Source organism: Podarcis cretensis (assembly GCF_951804945.1).
Source record: "Podarcis cretensis genome assembly, chromosome: 3".
Classification (NCBI taxonomy): domain Eukaryota; kingdom Metazoa; phylum Chordata; class Lepidosauria; order Squamata; family Lacertidae; genus Podarcis; species Podarcis cretensis.
In genome coordinates, this window is record NC_137172.1 from 52,673,355 (window position 1) to 52,695,771 (window position 22,417).

At 45.3% G+C, this 22,417-nt stretch overlaps 1 protein-coding gene across 1 annotated transcript in view; it reads left to right on the top strand.

The window, feature by feature from the left end:
* LOC307213782 (cAMP and cAMP-inhibited cGMP 3',5'-cyclic phosphodiesterase 10A-like) overlaps window positions 1-22,417 on the top strand; it is a 117,402-nt gene that overhangs the window by 90,708 nt on the left and 4,277 nt on the right. Inside the window, exons 22-29 of the mRNA XM_079971964.1 lie at window positions 5,449-6,145; window positions 8,689-8,811; window positions 10,021-10,080; window positions 16,884-17,008; window positions 18,781-18,839; window positions 19,128-19,315; window positions 20,754-20,807; window positions 21,742-21,803. Coding sequence (XP_079828090.1) covers window positions 5,449-6,145; window positions 8,689-8,811; window positions 10,021-10,080; window positions 16,884-17,008; window positions 18,781-18,839; window positions 19,128-19,315; window positions 20,754-20,807; window positions 21,742-21,803 — 1,368 coding nt within the window. The remainder of the gene's footprint in view (window positions 1-5,448; window positions 6,146-8,688; window positions 8,812-10,020; window positions 10,081-16,883; window positions 17,009-18,780; window positions 18,840-19,127; window positions 19,316-20,753; window positions 20,808-21,741; window positions 21,804-22,417) is intronic.

Sequence of the window (22,417 nt, forward strand, 5' to 3'; positions counted from 1 at the left end):
TAAAGGTCTTCTGCTAATTCACTTTAATCATTCTTATCATCATATATGGGCATTGCTGCCCAGCAGAACCGAGTCCCTATTAAAGAAAGAACATAACCTAGTATGATCAGATTTTGTTCATTCGGACAACTGCATGTATGTGTCTATGTATGTCTTATATATTTTTTCTGATTAATGCAAAGCATTCCTATGCACAGTATGCACGCACACACCCTAGAAAAATGACAGAGTTAGTAATGCAAGAAACAGTTCCAGATATGTGATATTTTAATTTTTTTTAATTGCCAAATATTCAGACTTCAGGCTGGTTCACACTGTAGTGGCAATGGTACATATGGTGCAGCTTGATGCCTGTGCACCCGATGACCATGTTAGGAGTTGTTTGGTATGTGTGGGCACTACACAAACCATCTGCAAGTGAGGGCAACCTATTTTCCTAATGATGACTCACATTTGAAAGGGGGGGTTATTGGTTTGTTTTTGTTCATGTCTAATTATGTATTTTGTGTTTTTTTCCTTTATATTTAAGTTGTGAACTGCCCTGAGATCTACGGATGAAGAGCAGTATACAAATTTAATAAATTATTATTATTATTATTATTATTATTATGGAAATAGGTTGCACTCACATATGCAGTGATTCCATGGATGGCAGAATTACAGGCTGCCTGCAGATGATCAGCAGATGCACTTTACTCTTGTCTGCCATTGGCACTGAAATTTTTTAATTTATGGTTTAGGTATATATATATATATATATATATATATATATATATATATATATATCCTTTTATGTTCTATCCCTTCCTCCACAGCAACTTTTAACCAGAATTGAGTTGTATTCCTTTTTACAATATAAAAGAGTCTCAGAAGTTAGGTAGATTGAAGTCATTTAATGTTCTTGGCAGTATTACGTAACTGCTATCTTTTTACAGTGTAAAATTTACATGCTTATATTAAGTACATGCATAGCCTTCCATCTCCTGGGATTTTGTTGCAAGTAGGCGTGTTTTTGGGCCACATGGCATTGTCCCAGTCCAAACTTCAGCCTATTAGTAGATGCTTGCTCGTCATCGGTATCACATTTGGAACCACCTTGAATCATTTCGCCTAAATAAAAGTTGAAAGAGGCCGCAAGCTGTTAACCATTTGTGGAAGAAGTTAGAGAAAAAAAGGTTGCAGAGGCCACAAATGCAAATGGATCTTGCAGTGGATGACATAATGGGGCAAGGCCCCTCCCTACACCAGTGTCACTGCAGCTTACATGGTTGACGCTGGGGGAGCACAGCAGTTGTACCAATGGAGTCGATTGTGAAGCACATAATTTGACAAAATTCTGTATTCTCTGGTTTCTGTTAACAGGTCGGCGAGTCACTTGCTCAGTCAGTGCTAAAGCTATATAGAATATGTAAGGCATTTGTTTTCATAAAAAAAGTAGATGACCTGTAAGTCTCTACGTGGTTCTGGCAAGTTTTAAAAGCACTGTGATGCGTAGTGTAAGGCAACTACGTTTGTTCTGAGGACAACAGGTCATTCTCCCTAAATTGGCATTAGGAGACACAGAATATAGGTCTAATATAACAACCGATCAAAGGCACACCAGAGTAATTTTCATTGTTTGCTGACCAAAAAACTGTGCTTGATTATATGGGAGTGTATTCCATACATTGGGTACGGGTGGCGCTGTGGGTTAAACCACAGAGCCTAGGGCTTGCCGATCAGAAGGTTGGTGGTTCAAATCCCCACGATGGGGTGAGCTCCCATTGCTCGGTCCCTGCTCCTGCCCACCTAGCAGTTCGAAAACATGTCAAAGTGCAAGTAGATAAATAGGTACCGCTCAGGAGGGAAGGTAAACGGCATTTCCGTGCGCTGCTCTGGTTCGCCAGAAACGGCTTAGTCATGCTGGCCACATGACCCAGCCAATAAAGCGAGATGAGTGCCGCAACCCCAGAGTCATCCACAACTGGACCTAATGGTCAGTGGTACCTTTACTTTTACCTTTTACTCCATACATTAATAACGTAACTGGTTTGTAGATTTAGATCCATGTATTTCCAGGTTCTGGTGGGTTGTTCTGGGAAGAAAAAAACTTCAGAGGCAACACTATCCAGTTTTATTATATCTAAGGAGTTCAGGTGGGAAGTTATGTATAATGCTGAGGAAACTTTGTAAAAAATATGCAAGTGCAATAATTTAAATAGGTCTTTGCATCTATGAATTATAAATACTGTATATGGTATGTAATATTTTCATGTATTCATTTGCAGTCTTTGTATTTAAACGATCCCAAATCTTTACAATTACGTTTGTACAATAGAACATAAATGGTTTATTATGGTCTAGATAAGTTGTAAATAAGTCTGCAAAACCAAACAGCCAGAACATATGCATATCTGGAGTCCTATAGTGAATCCTATTTCTGCTTTAACAGCTGGCTGTAATGCAGCAAGGCATCTTCTGTGGATATGTAATTATACATATAAATATATGTATGATACATTAAATATTTAGAATTGTTCATAATTTTAATTGAATTATACAGACATATACATATATACATGTTGTGAATATTACTGAATACAGAGATTTTTTAAAAAAGCATCTTGTGTTCATTTTTATTACAATTTATGGGGAGAAGTGGGAACAGAAACCTCTGCTCAGTGTGTGTAGTCTATGTGTCTATAGGGGGAGCTGTATAAATAGTTCAATAAGGGTGCATAATCAAACTCATTTTTCTTGCTAATATGAGAGGACTGCTGTATGATGTTAAGCACACGGAAGCATTTTTGTGTTTTCAAAAAATCCAGCATTAGTTTTGTTCTGATTGTTGATCGTAATAATATAAGCAGCTTGAAAACCCTTCTTTCTGCTGCTGTGGCATTTTTTTGGCTCTTTTGACCACCATCCTGCCTCTCATTCATCTCTACCTTACTTTGCACCACACCTTAAAGTTTGATGCACACATATTGTATATTATGAATTCAGAACTTGAAAAAACTACCGCAGGCAATCCTATCTTGCAAAGTTTGCTATGTTCAACACTTTTCAACCAGCTATCCTTTCAAACAAAGAAGTTGGACTCACCATTAAGAAGTTAAAATATCCTCTGTTGCAAATAAAGATTATCTCGTGGAATATCCAGGAACTGGGATTTTGCTTCCGATCAGGCCTGGTCACGCATGCATTGTTGTTTAACAAGCACAGGCAGTTTAAATAGAACTTGGAATGTTTGACTCGTTTCCTTGGGAACGAACCAGCATAAAAGCAGCAGTTAACGTCTTATACTTTGTGGAGTTTGTGAAATGTAAGTTAGTGCGCAGTTTAAATGCATTTTAGTAATCGGGTTTGTTAGAGTAATTGTTGGGAGTTTTTTTCTTGTTTTGAACAAGTAAGGAATTGTGTTGAATGAGTAAACCGTAAAAGCAAGACGCCACAAAACAACAACAACATATATCTTGCTTACTTGAAGCTGGAATTTCTTGAAAGACTGCTACTTGTTAATTTCTTTTTCTTCCATTATATTTAAATTAAAAAATAAGTTTCTTGCACTTAGCCATGCTGGTGTATTTATAGGTAATTTCTTATAAGATGACCCAAGCAATAAAATGTGTAGTGTTTTGCTATGTTTTGAACCTCTGCTGTTTTCTAAGTGATTGAAAAGTGTTTCTTGGTAGGAAACTCAGAAATCATGTTGAAGCTCAGAATTCCAACATAACATGTGGTGGCCACATAGACCAAAAGAGAGCGGGTGGCGCTGTGGTCTAAACCACTGAGCCTCTTGGGCTTGCCAATCGGAAGGTTGACGGTTCAAATTTGTGTGACAGGGTGAGCTCCCGTTGCTCTGTCCTGGCTCCTGCCAACCTAGGAGTTCAAAAGCATATCAATGCGAGTAGATAAATATAGTAGGTACCATTGTGGCGGGAAGGTAAATGGCGTTTCCGTGCGCTCTAGTTTCCATCACAGTGCTCCATTGTGCCAGAAGCGGTTTAGTCATGCTGGCCACATGACCCGTAAAGCTGTCTGTGGACAATTGCCGGTTCCCTCAGCCTGAAGTGAGATGAGCGCTGCATCCCATAGTTAACCATCCAGAGGTCGGTTTTTTGTTTTTTTTACCTTTGCACATGGACCATTTCTCAACCAATCCTTGGCCAGGAGGGAAAGGATCATCTATGCAGTGTCTGGAGGCAATGGAGATCATGATCTAAGCAGAAAAGGAACTTTGGTCTTTACACTGTGGAACACTTCAAACCACAACACACAGGATGGACAGGCAGACCCTGTACCAGACAGTGGGTGCTATTTAGGGATATAGCAGGCTGACTAAAGGATATGATGGGTACACATTCCCACCCTTCCACTTAGAATAATTAATAATAATTTTCTTATTTATACCCCACTGATTTGGCTGGCTTGAAAGACTTTTAGAAGACATCTGAAGGCAGCCCTGCATCAGGGAAGATTTTGATGTTTGACATTTTATTATGCTTTTATATGTGCTGGAAGCTGTCCAGAGTGGCTGGGAAAACCCAGCCAGATGTGTGGGGTATAAATAATAAAAGTTGTTATTGTTGTTGTCATCATTTCCATTAAATCCTATAACTTGATCCAGCCTTCATTCCCAAGGTGGATGTTATTTCCCACATAGCACAAGTAGTGATTCTTCATTTTGCCCAAACACCCTACACCTTGAGAAATGCGAGTAGCATAGCTGGCATGTTAGTCTGAAATTTAAACAAAAGGCATTCATTTGTCTTTGCTTTTTTCAAATAGCCCTTCTTTGAATAATAACAGCAATCTAGCTTTACCACCTGAAAGTGCATTTGGATGCATGTCAGCCTACTGGTCCCTAGTAAAATAGCCATCTTAGCAGGATAGGCTTAAAGACATATACAAAATATCCATGCGGTTCTTATGACATATATTCACTAAATGCAATAGCTCGCTGCAGATGACAATATAGATAGAATAAACACATGGAGAGTGGGGCAATCATTGGCCATATCCCAAACGTCTGTGTTCATACAAAGCTGTATATGGATCCTATGTGTACAACAGATCCTACGGGTACAACTTATATGCAAGCAACCTGTTTTTATGTACATAGATAGACTCTGTGCACAGGTTTGGCCAGTGAGTGAAAACCTTTCTTCTCACACTCATTCTGACTGCATTTCTGCCTATATAGTCCAGTGTGACAAACAGTCCTCTGGAGAATGAATTGGGGAAGAGAGGTGCAAAATAAAGGGAGCGTTTGTTTTGGCTGGGAGCGGTGCTGTTTTCCTAAAGAAGAGGCATTATAGTGTGGTGGGGTTAGGTCAACTGCATCCAGATATCAAGTGTGAACCAAAAAACTTCCAGAACTCTTGACAGAAAACAAGAGACACCGAGATGAGTGTTTCTTTTGCTTGACCTGACCTGACCATTCTGTTTGTATGCACAGCGGTGAACATTCCTCATGGCAGGCGAGAACCAAAAAAGCAGCCTCAAGGACCTCTTAGACAGAATGGAAAAGGCCCACAAAGCTGACATTCAGCTTTACACCTCTGGCCACCTGAACCATGACAAGCTTTATAAGCCCCAGCAATGGATCAAGAACAACTTTTGGGAAAGTGCCAAAAAATCTGCACTAATCCTCACAAAAAGAACCAATTTCACAACACCCAGTGTGGTATCCAGAAAGACACAAGCTACCTTGAGCAGCTGTGTGGACTCAACACCCACACCCACCCGTGCCAAATCTGCTTCTCAGTCATGTTTTCAACCTCGGGCATTCAAGGCCAGCTACAGATCTCCAGTGAGCACTTCCCTCAATTCCACATCTTTCAAACAGCAAAGAAAGAAGGATGCTGAGGAGGCAAAGGAGGAACTGGGCATTTTTCAAGAGCAACTTATCAGGGAAGAGCTGGAGGTTCCAGAGATGAGAACATTGAAATACAAACCGACAATCAACAGTCGGCTTTGTGCCATGAAGGAGACGAAAGATGAATACCAATTCTTTCCTTCTTACTTGGCTGGTGTGACCAGAACGGACCAGTTTCGCAAGTTCATGCAGTTTCAGAAGGATGTGATCGCAAAGCAAGATTTGCTGAAGAACGACTTTATTGGGAGCGATTCAGCAGAGCACCATGAAAGGACGTTGGCTCAGGTAAGTAAAGGGTAGTGTGGAATGAGAGAGGAACACAGGCTCCCAACACATGCAAAACTCTGGAAAAATGATAAGGGGGGGGATCAGTGTTGTGGGCAAGCGATGTATTCATCTTGAGATGATAATTGGTTGTCTATTAGAAGAGTGAGAAATATCACTAGGCCTCATCTGGGTATTCAAGCTCTCAAACCTGTCATCTGTTAGAATGGGTTCAATTAACCAGTAGTGGTTGGTGGAGCAGGGTGGAGTGGGTCGGCTCTCCTCACCTGGCTTCCAAATGTGGAGGTTGCTGAGGGTAACCAAGAGGACAAAGGTGAAGGATAGACCCCATTGCTGTTTCCACACTACACTGACCCCACCACTTCCTCTACTCTCCCCCTCTCGGTTACTAGCAGTGATCTCCACATTGGGAAGCCAGTCTTGAGCAGTGCCACCACACCCCACTCTGCACTACCAACCACTACTGCAGCCCACTGTCCCCACAAATTCTGAATTAACCCTTCAGCAGCTTTGTAGGCACCCAGTTTAATTAGATTGTCTGGAAATGCCAAAACTGTCATGAAATTTTGCTCAATATTGATCCAGAGCAGATTCCAACGTATAGTTAGCAGAGTAAAAACTTACAGGTTTCCCTAAAAATAGACCAGAGGCAATTGTATTTCATAGGACTAATTTAGCCAGCTAGCCCTGGTGATCATCTAATTTTTATTGGATGGATTTTCCCCTAAATTGATTTTTGAATTTATTGTTATTCACACTTTTATACTGTATTTTATGCTGTTTTTTGTTGTATCACAATTAAGTGTTTTAAATTTGTTGTTAGCCACTCTGAGCCCGGTTTTCTGAACCGGGAAGGGCGGGGTATAAATAAAAATATATTATTTATTATTATTACTATCCAGCAGAGTTTTATTGCTACCAAAGGCAAATGAGCATAATGGTCACAAATCCAATACATTCCGGATCGGCACTGTCCATAAGAAGTCCAATTGCAGCAGACTTGACTTAAACTTACAATAACTTATAATAAGACTAAACCTTAACACTGTTTACAGCGCACCACACCAGAAGGAGAGACAGAAAGAGAAAGTGAAACCTAGGCTCCTTCTGGCCTTACTATTATAATAATCATGACCTTAACAGAAGAGATAACAGAACCAGTTTAAGCCAGCTGTACTTGTCTTCTCTGAAGGAGTAACCGAAACATCCTGAACCTTTTGCTTGTTTCTTTCACATGGAGAAGCTTCCAGAACTCTCTTGAATTAATTAGAATAGGAAAGATCTCTACACATCAGATCAATACTTTCTGTACCAAGAAATGTAAACTGACAAAAACTGCCACAGACTGTGGATTAGGGATTTAAAGGCCAAAAACAACACTTTAAATTGCACCCAGGAGCTAATACGTAGCCAACACAACCGGTATTGTATCAATGAATTATGTTCTAATTCCCACAAGCATTCTAGTAGCTGCTTTCTAGCTCTTGTGGCAATCTGTCCTGACTCTCACCCAAAACACGAGGACAGAGTGAAGAGTTCTGGGCCCAGGCAAGAAGTTCAGAACAGAAAAGAAGCAATGAAGATGTCCCAATAAGTTTCCAATCCCCTCCTGCAAAACTTTCAAAGATGAGGCATGGTACACTTAGCCGCAAGAGTATCTCACCTTATGAGAAGGCTGAGTTAGTAAACATGCACTCCACCTGGGTGGGTGAGTCTTTTCCTACCTACAGAGGTGGAGTCTGGTCCTTGGTGGTGAGGTTCCATCTTTCCCTCTTATTCAGTCTCTGCTGCCTCTGGCTCAGCCATCCTTGGTGGGTGATCAATACTGTCCTCAGCCCCAGTGAGGCTCTCCACTGAGCAGGAGGGCTAGAAGGGGAAGAACCTCTACCCCCAGTTCCCATGATTCACCCCTCCATCTGCTTTCTTCTCCGCATCCTGAGCCTGCCAATTCATGCCTGATCCTGACAGGGCCATAGGGCTTATGAACACATTCACTGTCTGCTAACATCTAAGGAGTCAGAATAGGTGGTTGAATGAGATGTTTAGTGTTGTTACTGACGTTCCAGAAACTTTGTCCCTTGATTCCCAAAACATGAATAAAGTTTGCAAAAATTGAGAAATTATACAAAGAAACAGTTTGCATAATTTAGGCAGCAGAATCCAGCCCTTCTTTGGCCTTGAATATGTATTGCCCAGGGCATGAAGGATTTTATTGGTTGTATTTTTTTTTTAAGAAAACAACAAGAACAACAACAACAACCATGGAGTATACACAGCAAGGGAGAAGTTGGGTTCCTGGAAGAAGTAACATGATCTTTGGATACTACAAGATATAAATTGTACAAATGTTCTCTTTGGGAGCTTGCTTGCCCTTCTATGAACCAAAACACCATCTGTGATGGGGCTTACAGCTCTTCCCTATTTGGAAGAGAAATTGGTTTGGAAGTGCTTGGGATCTGACTGTCTGAAATTTATATTTGGCCTGCATGCCAAAGGGATCAGATCTGAATAAACCTTGTGAATTTCCTTCTCTTCCTTTCCAGGCGCTTCGGAATATCTGCGACTGCAGCCGGCCTCATTTCAACCGTTTGCAGGCTGTTGGTGACGTTTTTGAAGATATCTGCAACAGTTCTTTGATATTTGGTGACATACTGAAGGAAGTGAAAGTATGTGCTGTTCCTAACATTTAAGCCGGTATATCCCGAGCCCCTGAAGGCTTGCTTTGGCACCTGTGATGCCTTTAACACCGAATTCATTTTAACTAACAGTTGCTTAGTTAACAACATCATTGTGGCTCTATGTAGCTCACACAACCTCTCAATATCACACAGGATACAAAGGGATATTTGTACAAAGTTATGCTATGAAGGGGTGGCGCTGTGGGTTAAAGCCTCAGCGCCTAGGGCTTGCCGATCGAAAGGTCGGCGGTTCGAATCCCTGCGGCGGGGTGCGCTCCCGCTGCTCGGTCCCAGCGCCTGCCAACCTAGCAGTTCGAAAGCACCTCCGGGTGCAAGTAGATAAATAGGGACCGCTTACCGGCGGGAAGGTAAACGGCGTTTCCGTGTGCGGCTCTGGCTTGCCAGAGCAGCGATGTCACGCTGGCCACGTGACCCGGAAGTGTCTCCGGACAGCGCTGGCCCCCGGCCTCTTAAGTGAGATGGGCGCACAACCCCAGAGTCTGTCAAGACTGGCCCGTACGGGCAGGGGTACCTTTACCTTTTTATGCTATGAAGGATGTGCATGTTTTCTCTAGTAAATGTGCTAGAAATCCCCCCCCCCTTCTCTAAAAGAAAAGAAAAGAACAGAAAAGAAAAGAAAAGAAAGCCCAATTTTGGACAATTTATGAAAAAAGAAACTGCATTTATGAATTATCAAAGGAAAGGGAAAATTTCAGTGAAATTCTCATTGGTGGCTGCAGGTTTTTTTTTATTGTGTTTAACCTGCTTTCAATGTGGCCAATGAGTTTCATGAGTGCCCTTTCATTCTATAAATAATATTTTGGGCGGTCTGCCTTCTGCAGCCTCCCTTAATTCTCACACATCCTGAAAACCGCATGACCTCATCAGCTGGGCTTTTCTTGAAGTGCAGGAAGGCAAGAAGGGCTGCCTAACATACTAAAAGTCATTGATACATAGAATAAGTGATAGCTCTCAAATAAAATGTACAAATTAAAACTCTGGGTATCCTTTGCAGCTGACCACTAGCTTATCAAGTTCTTTCGTATCTTATAGGAAATTTTAAATGTATTTGAAGATCAGGAAGGAGTGAGATGTCCCGCTTTTCCAAAATCACTGTGTGGGAACAAAGAGCATCTAAGTGCCGTCTCTAAGCTATGTAGATATCTGATTGTCTAACTTTCTTGTTTGGCTTTACAGACTGAATATGAACTCTACATGCTGATCCTGCTGGAATCTCTCCCTACAATGCAGTACAGAGTAAAAAAATCATTGTTTGTTTTTCAATATAATGCAGTGTATGAATCTGTCTGGGCCTGTCCCACTGCTCCTTTGTTGCAAACTTAATTGTCAGAGCTGCCCTCTCCTACGCTGCCCTCGGATTGTTCCCCTTCGCTCTCCGCCTCCTCTCTCCCCTGTGCCTCTGCTCCCGAACCCCTGACATCCATCCCCCCCTCAAAGCCCCCCTTCCCCCCTCCCCCTCTTCGGATGCGGGTTCCGGGTGCTCCAGTGTTGTGGGGGTGAGTGCGGGATACAGTTCTTCCCCTCTGGTGTGCAGCTGGCCGGCTGGGTCCGGCCAGTCCGGAATGGGCTCGTCGACGTCGATCTCCTCTGCTTCCATCTCTCTGCAGCTGTGCTCGAACCCAGGATCCTCCCCCAACACGTCCATGTCCGTCTCCCCCCCGGTCGCCTCGGGGGATGCTGCCTGCCAAGGCCCCTTCAGCAGTTCCCTGCTCCACCCCACCTCCGGTTGATCGTCCCACCAATAAGAGCGGTCTGTAACAGACCCCGAGAGTGATCCCTCCGGGGAGCGTGTGTCGGGTGCTGGTTCCTCGTCTGATGAGAACCCCTGGAACGTGCTGGCTGAGAGTGTGGGTGTGAAAAGATATTCGTCGAAATAATCTGCCGGCATAGGTCTGTGTGGGAAGAGTGCATGGAACTCGTCTTTGAGGTAATGCTCCTCCACCGCGTAGTACGGTACCCAGCTGGCCGGGGTACCTTCCCTGGCGAGGAGATATTCAACCCCTTCTTCCCCCCATCTCGAGTCCAAAATCTCCGTGACCTCGTTGAGTGGCCCTGCTCTCGGCGACCCCCCCGTTGTTGGTGATTTGCGGGGTGGGTCTGGTGCGTTCCCTGGTGCCTGTGGGGTTCCTTGTAGGGTGTGAGCACTGATCTATGAAAGACCGGGTGCATTCTGGAGCCCTCCGGGAGTGTCAACTGGAAGGCTACTGGATTGATTTGTGCCTCGACTTGGTAAGGCCCTAGCTGTTTGTGTCTGAGCTTCTTTTTAGCTAACGTTCTGGCCGGCACTGCCTGGGCTGCTAACCAGACCCAGTCCCCCACCTGGATGTCTTCCCCAACTCTCCTGTGCCTGTCTGCCTGCACCTTGTATGCTTGCTTTGCTAGTTCTAAATTCCTTTGGAGCTGCTCGTGGACCTCCCACAATTCCTCTGCCCAAGCCTCTGCTCCCTGTGTCTCCCCCTCCCCCACTTTCTCTAATCCCGGGAAGGTTCTGGGATGCCGCCCATTGTTGGCGAAGAACGGTGTCACCCCCGTGGACACGTGCTTTGTGTTGTTGTAGGCAAACTCGGCTAGCGGTAGGTAGTCCACCCAGGTCGAGGGCTGTTGATTCGTGTAGCATCTCAGGTACTGCTGCATGATGGCGTTGACCCTCTCCGCTTGTCCGTTGGTCTGCGGGTGTCGTGCCGACGCTAAATTGATCTTGACGTTCAGGATGCCCAGCAGCTTCTGCCAGAAGCTCGAGATGAATTGGCGACCCCGGTCGGACAGGATGGACCGTGGTAAGCCATGAACCTTGAACACGTGGTCTATGAACAGCTTGGCGGTCTGTTCCGCTGTGGCCACCTTCGCGCAAGGAATGAAGTGCGCCATCTTGGTGAACAGGTCTACGACCATGAGTACCGCTGTTTTGCCTCGCGAGCTGGGCAGATCTGTGACAAAGTCCAGGGCTACTTTCTCCCACGGTTCGAGCGGCGTCTGTAGCGGTTCCAGCAGTCCCGCCGGCGGCCTGTGTACTGGTTTGGCCCTTTGGCATGTGTCACACCTGGTGACGTAATCTGCGACTTCTGCCCTCATCTTGGGCCACCAAAAGTCTCTGGCTACTAATTCCGCCGTCTTGTCCTTGCCGAAATGCCCGGCGCTGGGCGCGTCGTGTAACTGCTGCAGCACTTTCGCGCGGAGGTCGTCTCCCGGCACGTAGAGGGCCCCTTTGCGGATGAGCAGTCCGTCGTGTGTCTGGAACTCGTCGCCCTTCGCAGTGCCTCTTCGCACCTCCTCCATCTTGGATTGTGCGAACGAATCCACCTGCAGTGCGCGACATACCGCGTCCAGGTCCACGATAGCTGAAGCGCACGCCCACGCCTTTGGTGCGAAAATGTGCTTGGCCGCCACCGGTGCCGCTTCCTCGAGATACTGCGGCTTCCTGGATAGCGCATCCGCCATGACGTTGCTGTCTCCTGGGATGTATTCTATCCTGAAGTCGAAATCCGCAAAGAACTCCGCTCAGCGGATGTGTCTCTGGTTCAGGAACCGCGCCGTGCGCCAGTACTCCAGGTTCTTATGGTCCGTGCGGACCTGCACCGTGTGTTTGGCTCCGATGAGGAAGTGCCGCCACGCTTTGAAGGCGGCATGAATGGCCAGCAACTCCCTGTCCCAGATGGTGTAGTTCTGTTCTGACTTGCTGAGTTTTCTGGAGTAGAATGCGCACGGCCTCCAGTCCCCTTGCGGATCTTGCTGCAACAGGACCGCCCCCACCGCTCTGTCCAAGGCATCCGTCTCAACCCTCATTGGTTTGCTGGGGTTGACGTGTAGCAGCTGTTCTTCGGACGCGAAGAGACGCTTGAGTCTCTGAAAGGACTGCTCCGCCTGGTCTGTCCAGGTGAACTTCTTCTTCTTGGAGCTGAGGGTGTCCGTGATGGCTGCCGTCTCCATCGCGAACCCCTTGATGAACTTGCGATAAAAGTTGGCGAAGCCGACGAACTTCTGGACCTCCTTCCTTGGCGCTGTCCATGGCGAGTCCCTTGTCGGACAGCTCGTAGCCCAGGAAATCCACCTCCGTCATGTCGAACTGGCATTTCTCCAGTTTGGCGTAAAGTCTGTGCTCCCGTAGTCTCTGCAGGACCTCCTTGACATCTCTCTCATGAGCCTCCTGCGATTCCGAGAAAATCAGGATGTCGTCCAGGAAGCAGACACACTTCTTGTAGAGGAGTCCCGCTAACACGTGGTGCATGAAGGCTTGGAAACAATGGGAGCCATTTTGTAAACCAAATGGCATAACTCGGTATTCATAGGTGCCCAAAGGCGTAAACATGGCTGTCTTCCACTCATCGCCCTCCCGCACACGTATGAGGTTGTACGCCCCTCGAAGATCCAGCTTGGTGAAGATGCGTCCCTTCCTCACCGTGGCGAGTAGGTCGCCGATCTTGGGCATGGGGAATGCTGTGGGCTTCGTCCTCGAATTTATGACCCTGTAATCAACTACAAGCCTCTTTTGGGGCGTGTCTTTTTTCTTCACGAAAAACACGGGACTGCCCCCCAATGCTTTGGATTCTTGGATGAATCCCCGCTTCAAGTTGTGATCTATGAACTCTCTGAGTTCTTGCAGTTCGTCTTCAGACATGGAATACAGTTTCCCAGTCAGCAGCGTCGCCCCCGGCAGGAGGTCAATCTTGCAGTCGTAGGGCCTGTGGGGAGGCAACTTGTCCGCTTCCTTCTCGCAGAAGACCTCTAAAAATGCCTTGTACTTGTGGGGTACCGCTTGCAGCATGCCTAAGTGTAGCTGCGGGTCTTCCTCTTGCCCCTCATCCTCCTGGCTAGTCAGGATGCAGTGTTCTGCGCAGTAGGAGGAGCAGAAGGTCAATTGACGCTGGTACCATGCTAATGCCGGGCTGGGCCTGTGCAGCCAACTCATGCCCAATACTATGGGCGTGTCTGACAGGTGGGTGACATTGAAGCTGATGACTTCCCGGTGATTTCCAATTCGCATCACCATTGGCGACGTTTGCTGTACCACCTGTCCTCCCAGCAAGTCTCTTCCATCGACCGTGACGACTTTCAGGGACATCGTGGCTGGCAGGAGCGCTATGCTATGTTGCTTGATGAAATCCACTCCTATAAAGTCTGCATTACTACCAGAGTCAATGGTAATGGGCACTTCCATAGTGAGTCCATTTGGTAGCTGGAGCGATGCAGTGAGTTGCACCACCGGTTTGGGCGGGAGTGGGTCTGTGGGCTGTAAAATCTCTGGGGACTGCTTCACTGACTCGCCTGGCTGGGCCCCAGTGCCTCTGCCTCCAGCCAGGCTTCGTCGTTTCCCTGTAGCTGTTGTCCCTGCTGAACTGCCCCTTTTACTGTTGCTGAGGCTGCAGTGTGCTTTTGGAGCCTCTGGGGGCACTCCTTGGCCATGTGCTGTGCACTGTCGCAGATGTAACACTTCCTGCTCCCTCTAGGAGGCTTCGCCTTAACTGCTCCTGGCGTTTGGGCTCTGGTTGCTGTCTGAGCCCTGGCACCACCTATCTCCATCGGCTCTTCTCCCCCTCCCAGTGGAGGCGTGGACTGGGCGCGCGCTGTCTCTCCTGGTAGGAAAGGAGTTGATCTGGCTGGTGTGCGTCCCAAACGTCCGTCATCCTTGCTCCAAGGACGTTCTTCCAGACGCACCCCAATCGCCAGCGCTCTTTGGACGACTTCTGTGGTGCTGTTGGGTCTCTCCCCCCTCGCAATTTCATCCTTCACAGCCCCATTCAGCCCCTCCCAGAACAGGTCTCGGACGGCAGCTGAGTCTTTCTCCCAGCCCAGTGCATTTACCAACACAAAAAAGCGGGAGTGATATTGTCTCACAGTGGCTTTCCCCTGCTTCAAACCATGCATTTCCCTTCTGGCCACATCCACATCAACTGTTGATTTAAAACAAGCGTCCATAGCCTTGATAAAAGCTGTAGAATCCTTGAGGGTGGGGTCATTTTCGCGCCATAAATTGCACAGCCACGATTTAGCGTCCCCATGCAGATGAGTTATTATGAACCCCACTTTCCCCTCCTCATCTCTAAAGTCTTTCCGAAGCAAATTGAGCGCGAAAACTATGTCTGCCCTGATACGATGCTGCCCCCCCTCTTTCCGAGGCCAATCCCCTCCGGCTTGGGTCCTGGCAGCCCCTCCTTGCTCAAAAGTTCCCACCTGGTTTGCAGATCCTTGCAGAACGCTGCTGCTTCCTCCTCTCTCTTTCTGGATGCTGCTACTTCCATGGAAAGTCTCGTGACTGCTTCTTGCAGGGCTGTCACTTTCTCCTCTGTAGCCATCCTTGCCGATCTTCGTGAGCTCGCAAAACACCAAGTTTTGCCCCTCGCTGCGCCAACTCACGCTGCGAAGGTTTTGGTCAGACGGAACTTACTGTCAGAGCTGCCCAAGGTCCCAGCTCACAAAGGACCAACGCCAGTTCTTGCTATATACAAAAGTCTTTATTAAGGTTCAGTTTCAATTTCAAAGCCGCGGCGCGCAGCTCTACGTCTCAACCCTAGACCGCTGAAGTTCCGTCTGAATCTCCTCCCCCCAGACACCAGTTCAAGACCCTAGCCTTGCTCCACCTCCTCCTTTGCTCCTTTCTCCTCTGGGTCCGTCTGCCCGCTGGGCTGTCGCCCTTTCTGGACTCTTCTGATGCTGATTCCCCGGATTCTTCCCCCTGCTTCTGGCGTGCTTTAGGACCTGGCTCCCAATCCGAGCTCCCTGCTGTCCCGCGCGCCTGTACCTTTGAACTTGGCGCGCGTGCCCAGCCGGCAACCTTCCTCCTGACCGTTACACTGCTCCTGTCACTGCTTCCCCCTTCGGGGGGGCTAGCTGGGTCTGACTTCCCCCCCATTCCCTCACTCAACGATAGGGGCGTGGTCAGCCCTGACTCATCTTCTCTCCCCACTGGAGGGGAAGCCGGCCCTGACACGTGGGACTCTTCCCCCCCGCTACGCTCTGGTGGGGAAGCTGGTCCCGATCTCCAGCTGCTGCTTTGGGAGTCGCCGCTGGCCCCTTGCTTCTGGTGCGTCCCTCCCGGGACCCCCCTTGCCCTGGCCATCGGTGCCCCCTTCTGGGAATCTTCCGAATCGCTGGAGAAGCTCATGGAATCTCTCGGCCCACTGTCATACTCTCCTACGCTGCCCTCGGATTGTTCCCCTTCGCTCTCCGCCTCCTCTCTCCCCTGTGCCTCTGCTCCCGAACCCCTGACAGTAATGGATGGCACTTTCTGCCATCCACACTTCACATAACATGTGTCCCCAGTTTCAGGCAGCACAGAACTCAAGCGTCCCTTACGTCTAACGGTATAGCTGGGTTAGCCTTCTGTGTGTGCTCTATTAGGCCTCCTTAGCCCTGTACCCATAGATCTCAGAGTGGTTCACAACGTTAACTGCAGTGTGTGTGTGTATAATACATAATAAAAATAAGAACAGAAGCAAACCAATAATTTCCCCTTTCCACAGCATATTTGAAAGGGCATTGGATGTCAATCAGCCCAAGTCCTGCTTGAGGAGGAAACTTTTTGCCTGGTGCTTAAAGGTGTATAAAAAGCAGGCAAAGAACTGAGTTAGATTTTTCTTCTTCTAGGACATTTCTAGCACAGGGAAGCATTCTATCCCTCACCTGTAGTTCAGATTACAGATTACTCATCCTGCTGTAAGTTTGGATCTGGCCTGTGTACTGTTGTCCCGTACTGAATGTTGCTCAGTATTTGTAATTGGCCTTTATGCAGCGACATGAATCATAGGCAGTGTACACACCACACATTTAAAGTAGCCCTCTCCCCAAATTCTTGTAACCATAATTGTAAAAGGGCTGCTGGGAATTGTAGCTCGGAGAAGGGCAAAACTACAGTTCCCAGGATTCAATTATGTGTGTGTATGTTAAATCTATGGTGTGTTAAATGTATGCACATAAACACAAACTCAAGATATGTTCTGTCACCCCAGTTAAGAATAATAGCGCAAACCGGCTTTGCTCACAGCTATGCTTCCCTCCTGCTGGAATGTCCTAATGGTTATCTTTGTCGTTCCACCACAATATAGACCTTGCAGAATGAAGTCAAAGGCATGGAGAAGAGGGCAGCGATGACTCATGAAATAGAAGAGAATAGGCAGGAGGTACAGGATCTTGTGCAGAAATCCAGACTGGCTTTAGCAAGAAACGAAGAGTAAGTTGTGTAAGTGTGAAATGTTTATACAACACACACAGAGAGAGCCTTAACCAGGGTAGCCAATATTCTTGTGGGTTTGGTAGGCACAGCACCAAGGCTTAGACATAGATTTTGCCAAACGAACTGGCCTGCAGGGATGTGGGCAGGGAATTCAATTGGCACTTACAGGTGAACCTACCCAACCTGCAGTTTCTGAAACAGGATGTGAAGAAAACTCAGCCAGCTTTTGAAATTTGCACTTCTCTGAATTTTGCGATGTGGTTCTTCAGCCACACAATGTGTTAAAATATGCATATACTAGGGTAAACGGATTGGTGAAACTAGCATATAAAAATACATGTAATAAGGGGCCATGGCTAGGCAAAAATACATAGAGTTGTGTATGTGAGGAGACAGTTGCATGAAAATGCTGCTTAATTTTCAAGAGGACATTTTTTTTATTAAAAATAATCAGAAGCTGATGTGGAAATGTGTAGAACTGAATTTAAGGGTGGAAAAATGAAAAACAGAGAAACAAAAAATGGACACATTTGCTTATATCCAGAGTTCCACACCTTCTGAATGTTCCACTATTGTCCTTCAATAATGCTATTAATGGGGCAGAAATAAGTAACTGGTACAGACAGAGAGGTGTTTTTGGTGGTTGCTCCTGTTTCTGTCTTTCTTCGGTGGCTCAAAAAGTCTCACCCGTTTTACCTTCTTACTTATCACATCATAATCCACTTGGCACAGACCAAAATTTTTCTGCTGTGAATATATGTGGTGTCTTAGGCTCCAAGCCTCCACACAGTCAGGCAGCTTAACCCCTATTCATGCCAATGGGATCTAAGTACATTTGTGCAGTGCAGTTCCAAAATTACTTACTCCCAGTTGCATTCAGTTCAACAGGACTTGTTCTCTAATAACAATGTTATGGACTTGCAGGCTTAATCTCTTGCCAAAAGTCCTGGAACTTATTGGCCATTTTCCCAGTAAAAGCAGGATGTGAACAAAGTCTGTCATGCTTTCTGCTTCTCTGTTATATCCATGAATATTCATGCCCTCAGAATGATATCAACAGTATATTATTAAAAGTAACTTTGAAACCTTGAAGGAGACTTCTTGGTTGCCTGCACTAAAATCTCGTAGGGCTCTTAAAATGATTGTGTAGACACATCCCTGATGAATCAAGGAACTCACTTTACTGTCTGGCCTTGACAAATGTTCAGAGCTGTACATGTGGATTTACAAATTGTCCCATACGATAGAACTGGGGAAAAACTATGTATGTTGCTAACCCCAGAAATTAGCACCTGCGATTTGTAGGGCTGTGAAGCCAACCTAGTTTGATGTGCACTTATAATAACGTCAGCCTTTGCAAGGAGTGCTTCCCCCCCCACTTTGTTTTGTTTGTCATTCACTGATATCCTGCCTTATGGCTTACGCCTGACACCCACAAAATAAAATACCCACAAAAGGTAAACATGGAAATGACTGGAGAATATGGCCCTTGTTGTTTATATTTCAGAAAAGGGCAATCAGGAGAATCTGATTGCTATCCAAGGGCTTCTGCCTTTCATTCATGCAGCTAATAAACTGGTGGGTGAGCAAACACACAGTGCACATTTGGAGTCATTTTGCATTTGGAGTAATCCTCATGTAAACACATTCAACAGGATCAGCTCCTCCACTTTTGCTTGGGTCTGGCGTATATTGTGCAAGTCTTAAAACACTGCCGCTGCCAGACTGGAATGAATTAGAGGTTTCGTTTTCCTTCTTTTACATTTCAGATTAAGAAATGAATTGGAAATGGAGCTGTGGATGAGTCAGTCTTATGAAAAAATGACAGGTGAGTGGTAGCTTTGCTTTGAACAATGGGACTGATGTGTTGGATGCTTTATGGATCGTACAGAAGAACTGTAAAATCAGTGGGCATTGTCCAATGTTGCACTCTGAGCTTGACTAATATTGTGCCATAGTTCTCTACAGTGTCAGGCTGCTGAGAGAGACATCCTGCTGAGGGAAAAGCTACTTCACTCCTTTTCTCTCCTCAACCTGTTTGGCTTTTGCCTTTGGACTGCAAGGTTGCAGCTGCAATGCTCCATTCCAAATCACCATCATGTTTTTGCACCTGCAGAAAAGGAACGGAAGGAGGCGTCCAAAGCACAGACTCCTGTCCTTTCCAACGCTGAGCTACTTGCATCCTTGCGGTGCCAAGTTATCAAAACATGGGAGGAAATCCAAGCAATGCAAAAAGAAATTAAAGAAACGATGGCGGTTGCTGGCATCACCAACATCCGAGAAAAGACTGTTAAAGAATTAGAGGTAAGATCCAAGGGTATAATGAAAAGGTAGGTGGGGATATCACCATGTTCCATTCTGTTGAAGGTGGTATGCCTTAGTTTTATGTTTTTGGGCTCTGTGATTCCGTGCAAGGTTGTGATCTTGCAAGTTTTGCCTGAAAACATGTGTTTGGGGGCTCTGTGAGCTCACACAGGTCACATGACTCACACAGGAGCACAGCTGGGAAGACACACATCCTGATTTCCAGCAGCAACAAGTTGGAGAGTGTTAAGTTGTGGGTGAACATATCAGACGACACAGCGATTCTTCGAAAGCAGCTCTTTATTTATAAGCTGGAACTGAACTGAACTGAGGAGCTCAGTCAGCCTGCTTATATAGAGCTCCACTAGAATGCAACAATAACCATTTTCTGTAACTAGCCAATCACTGAATGTCACTTTCGATCCTTCATTTGCATACAAACTATCCAATCTCTGAACGTCACTTTCGATCCTTCATTTGCATAACTATCTACAGGCCCAGGGTGAGAATTTCAGTACATAACAGAGAGTATGCAATTAAACACACACACATCCACTAAAACATGCAGATTGTTAAAATAAGAACACCACAGCACCAGTCCTTTCTTTAAGAAACAGCCACTTCCCAAAAGCCTGTTTGAACAAGAAAGTCTTCACCTGCCAGAAAATAACAAGGAGAGAGCCAGTATAACTTTTCTTGGAAGTGAGTGCCAAAGTCTGGGAGCAGCCACCAAGAAGGCCCTCTCTCGTGGCCCTACCAAGCGTACTTTGGTTAAGGCTAACCACAGCTTAGGGTATGGATGTACTGCTAAACTGTGGCTAGCTGAAATCAGAATCAAAAGTGAAGCAAAAGTTTACAATCTTCTCATTGGAGGGAGAAACTCACAAACAAAATGAACTGTGTCAATATTTCAGGGCATTCTAGAAAAGGAACAATGGCTAGGAACAGTGAATGAATCCATGACAAAGGAAAGGGGATGATCATCTCTTCTTATTGTTTTTTTCCCCTTTCACATTTTACATATATCTGAGCAGATAGCAATGTATGTAGGTGGAAAACAGGAGCTTCCTGTTATGTTATTTGAACAGTGACAAACTGCCCCTCAACATTTTATTTGCCTCTTGTGCAATACCAAGCAAGATGCTAATACCAGCTCAGACAGAGCTTAGCAGTGCCTCCCCACAATCCAGAAGGTGGTTTTTTAAAAAAAAGTGTAAGGGATTCTGGACAAACTTACAGGAAGCTTGAAAGTATAAAAATGGTTTGAAAGTATTAAAAATGGGGGGGGGGGGGGCTCCAATATTGAATTCGTAGTGCTGCTCTTTTTGATATTCTTATGATTCTATAGGATTATGACTTTAGCAAAATCTTACAGTCTTTACTGATCAAAAAAGATGGCAAGACATTTAAGAAGGTGCACATTTATGATTTTTTACAGGGTGAAGCATCAAAGCTCCAGGCATCTAACAAGTTTCTTAAAAAACAAATAGGAGTAAGTTTGATTCATTTTTAGTCAAATACATCCATTCAATACATCAAAAACTGCATCATTAGAAAAGGTACTTCATACTAAATGTTTTGGAAAGTGGTTTATCTGTCTGTCTGTTCTTTATGGGTTCAGATACCTCATGAGATATCATTGTTTGATGTGACTGATCCCAAGATGGAGGAGTGGGTTTTGGCCCATGTTTGGACACTACTGGGTGCCATTTTGAATCAGGATGGTGGACTGAAATATTCCAGACTACACTGCAGCAGTCTGGGGTTTTGTCAGGGGGTGAGGCATTGGACAGGAAGAAGGAGAGGCAGGCAGACTCTACAAAGAGCAGTGTGGGACTTTTTGCAAAAGGGCTTTCAATCAGCCCATGCTGCGCTTTCTCACTAGGATAATTACATTATCCACTTATAAATTTCAGGCCGGGTACTTTTCACAAGTCTACTTTATATTTTCTGCCCACTATGCATTTGGACAACGCTTAACTAGCATGATAGTTCCTGAAACAAAAGATAAACAAACAAAACAGATTTCTATCTATGTTTAGATACAGTTGGATGCCATTTTGAATCAAGATGGCAAACTGAACTTTCCAATACTGCACTGATTTTAACCACTGAGTTCAAAACTTTTTTGGTTTCATAGAATTCCCGAGCTGTACCATGTGCAGAGCTGATACCACCAACATTTACATATATAGACCTATATATATATATATATATATATATATATATATGGCACTCATTTCATCAGTATATGTACGTCAGCATCATTAAGTCACATATATAAATATCTATAAGTTCTATATGTAAACAAATAGCTATGAATAAACATTATATAGCTGTATTAGTCATCTGTGAATCGCGTGGATGTATGTTATATCAACCAATTTGTTTTGAGTAAAGAATCTGTCTCATTTTGTGTTTCTCAGGATGCTGAACAGACAATCACAAGTGCATTACAGAGACAGAAGTTTAGTGAGAAAAGCCAGCGGTGAGTCTGAACGTTCTAATAATAAACTAGGCGAGGCTTAAATTGTGCCTGAGCTCACTCAGAGTAACCTAGGGCTTAACTATGGAGTGCATTCAGCAAGAGCAGTGAGAGTGACCCTGAACAACAGCATTTCTCTCATTACTGAGTAAATGTAGAGTCACTGCACATCAGGCATTGGAAAAAAGGTCCCTGGATCAACAGGCAGTGCTTCCACATAAATCCGAGTTCCATAATATTTCATTTTTTAACAAATCTTTAGGACTGAAGCCCGATATGGCTCTGTTCTTTATACTACCTGCCACAAATTGGTTATGGAATCTACCTTACATTATATTTATATTGTGCACATGCGCACAAAAACATTAAGCAAGGCTGCAGTCTTCTGGACACTTATCTGGAAAGCCCCCTTGAACTCTGTGGAGTTTACTTTGAGTTACACCTACATAGGGACATGTGCCATGTTAGGGATTGTGAGAAAAGCATGCATGATGTATTCAGTCAAGGGACTTGTGCCATGAAGAATCGGCCACACACTTTTGAGTGCCAGCCACCCAAACTGCAGCAAACAATCATTGTTTGTGACAATCTGTGGTGATGACCCTTTGAAAGGCCTT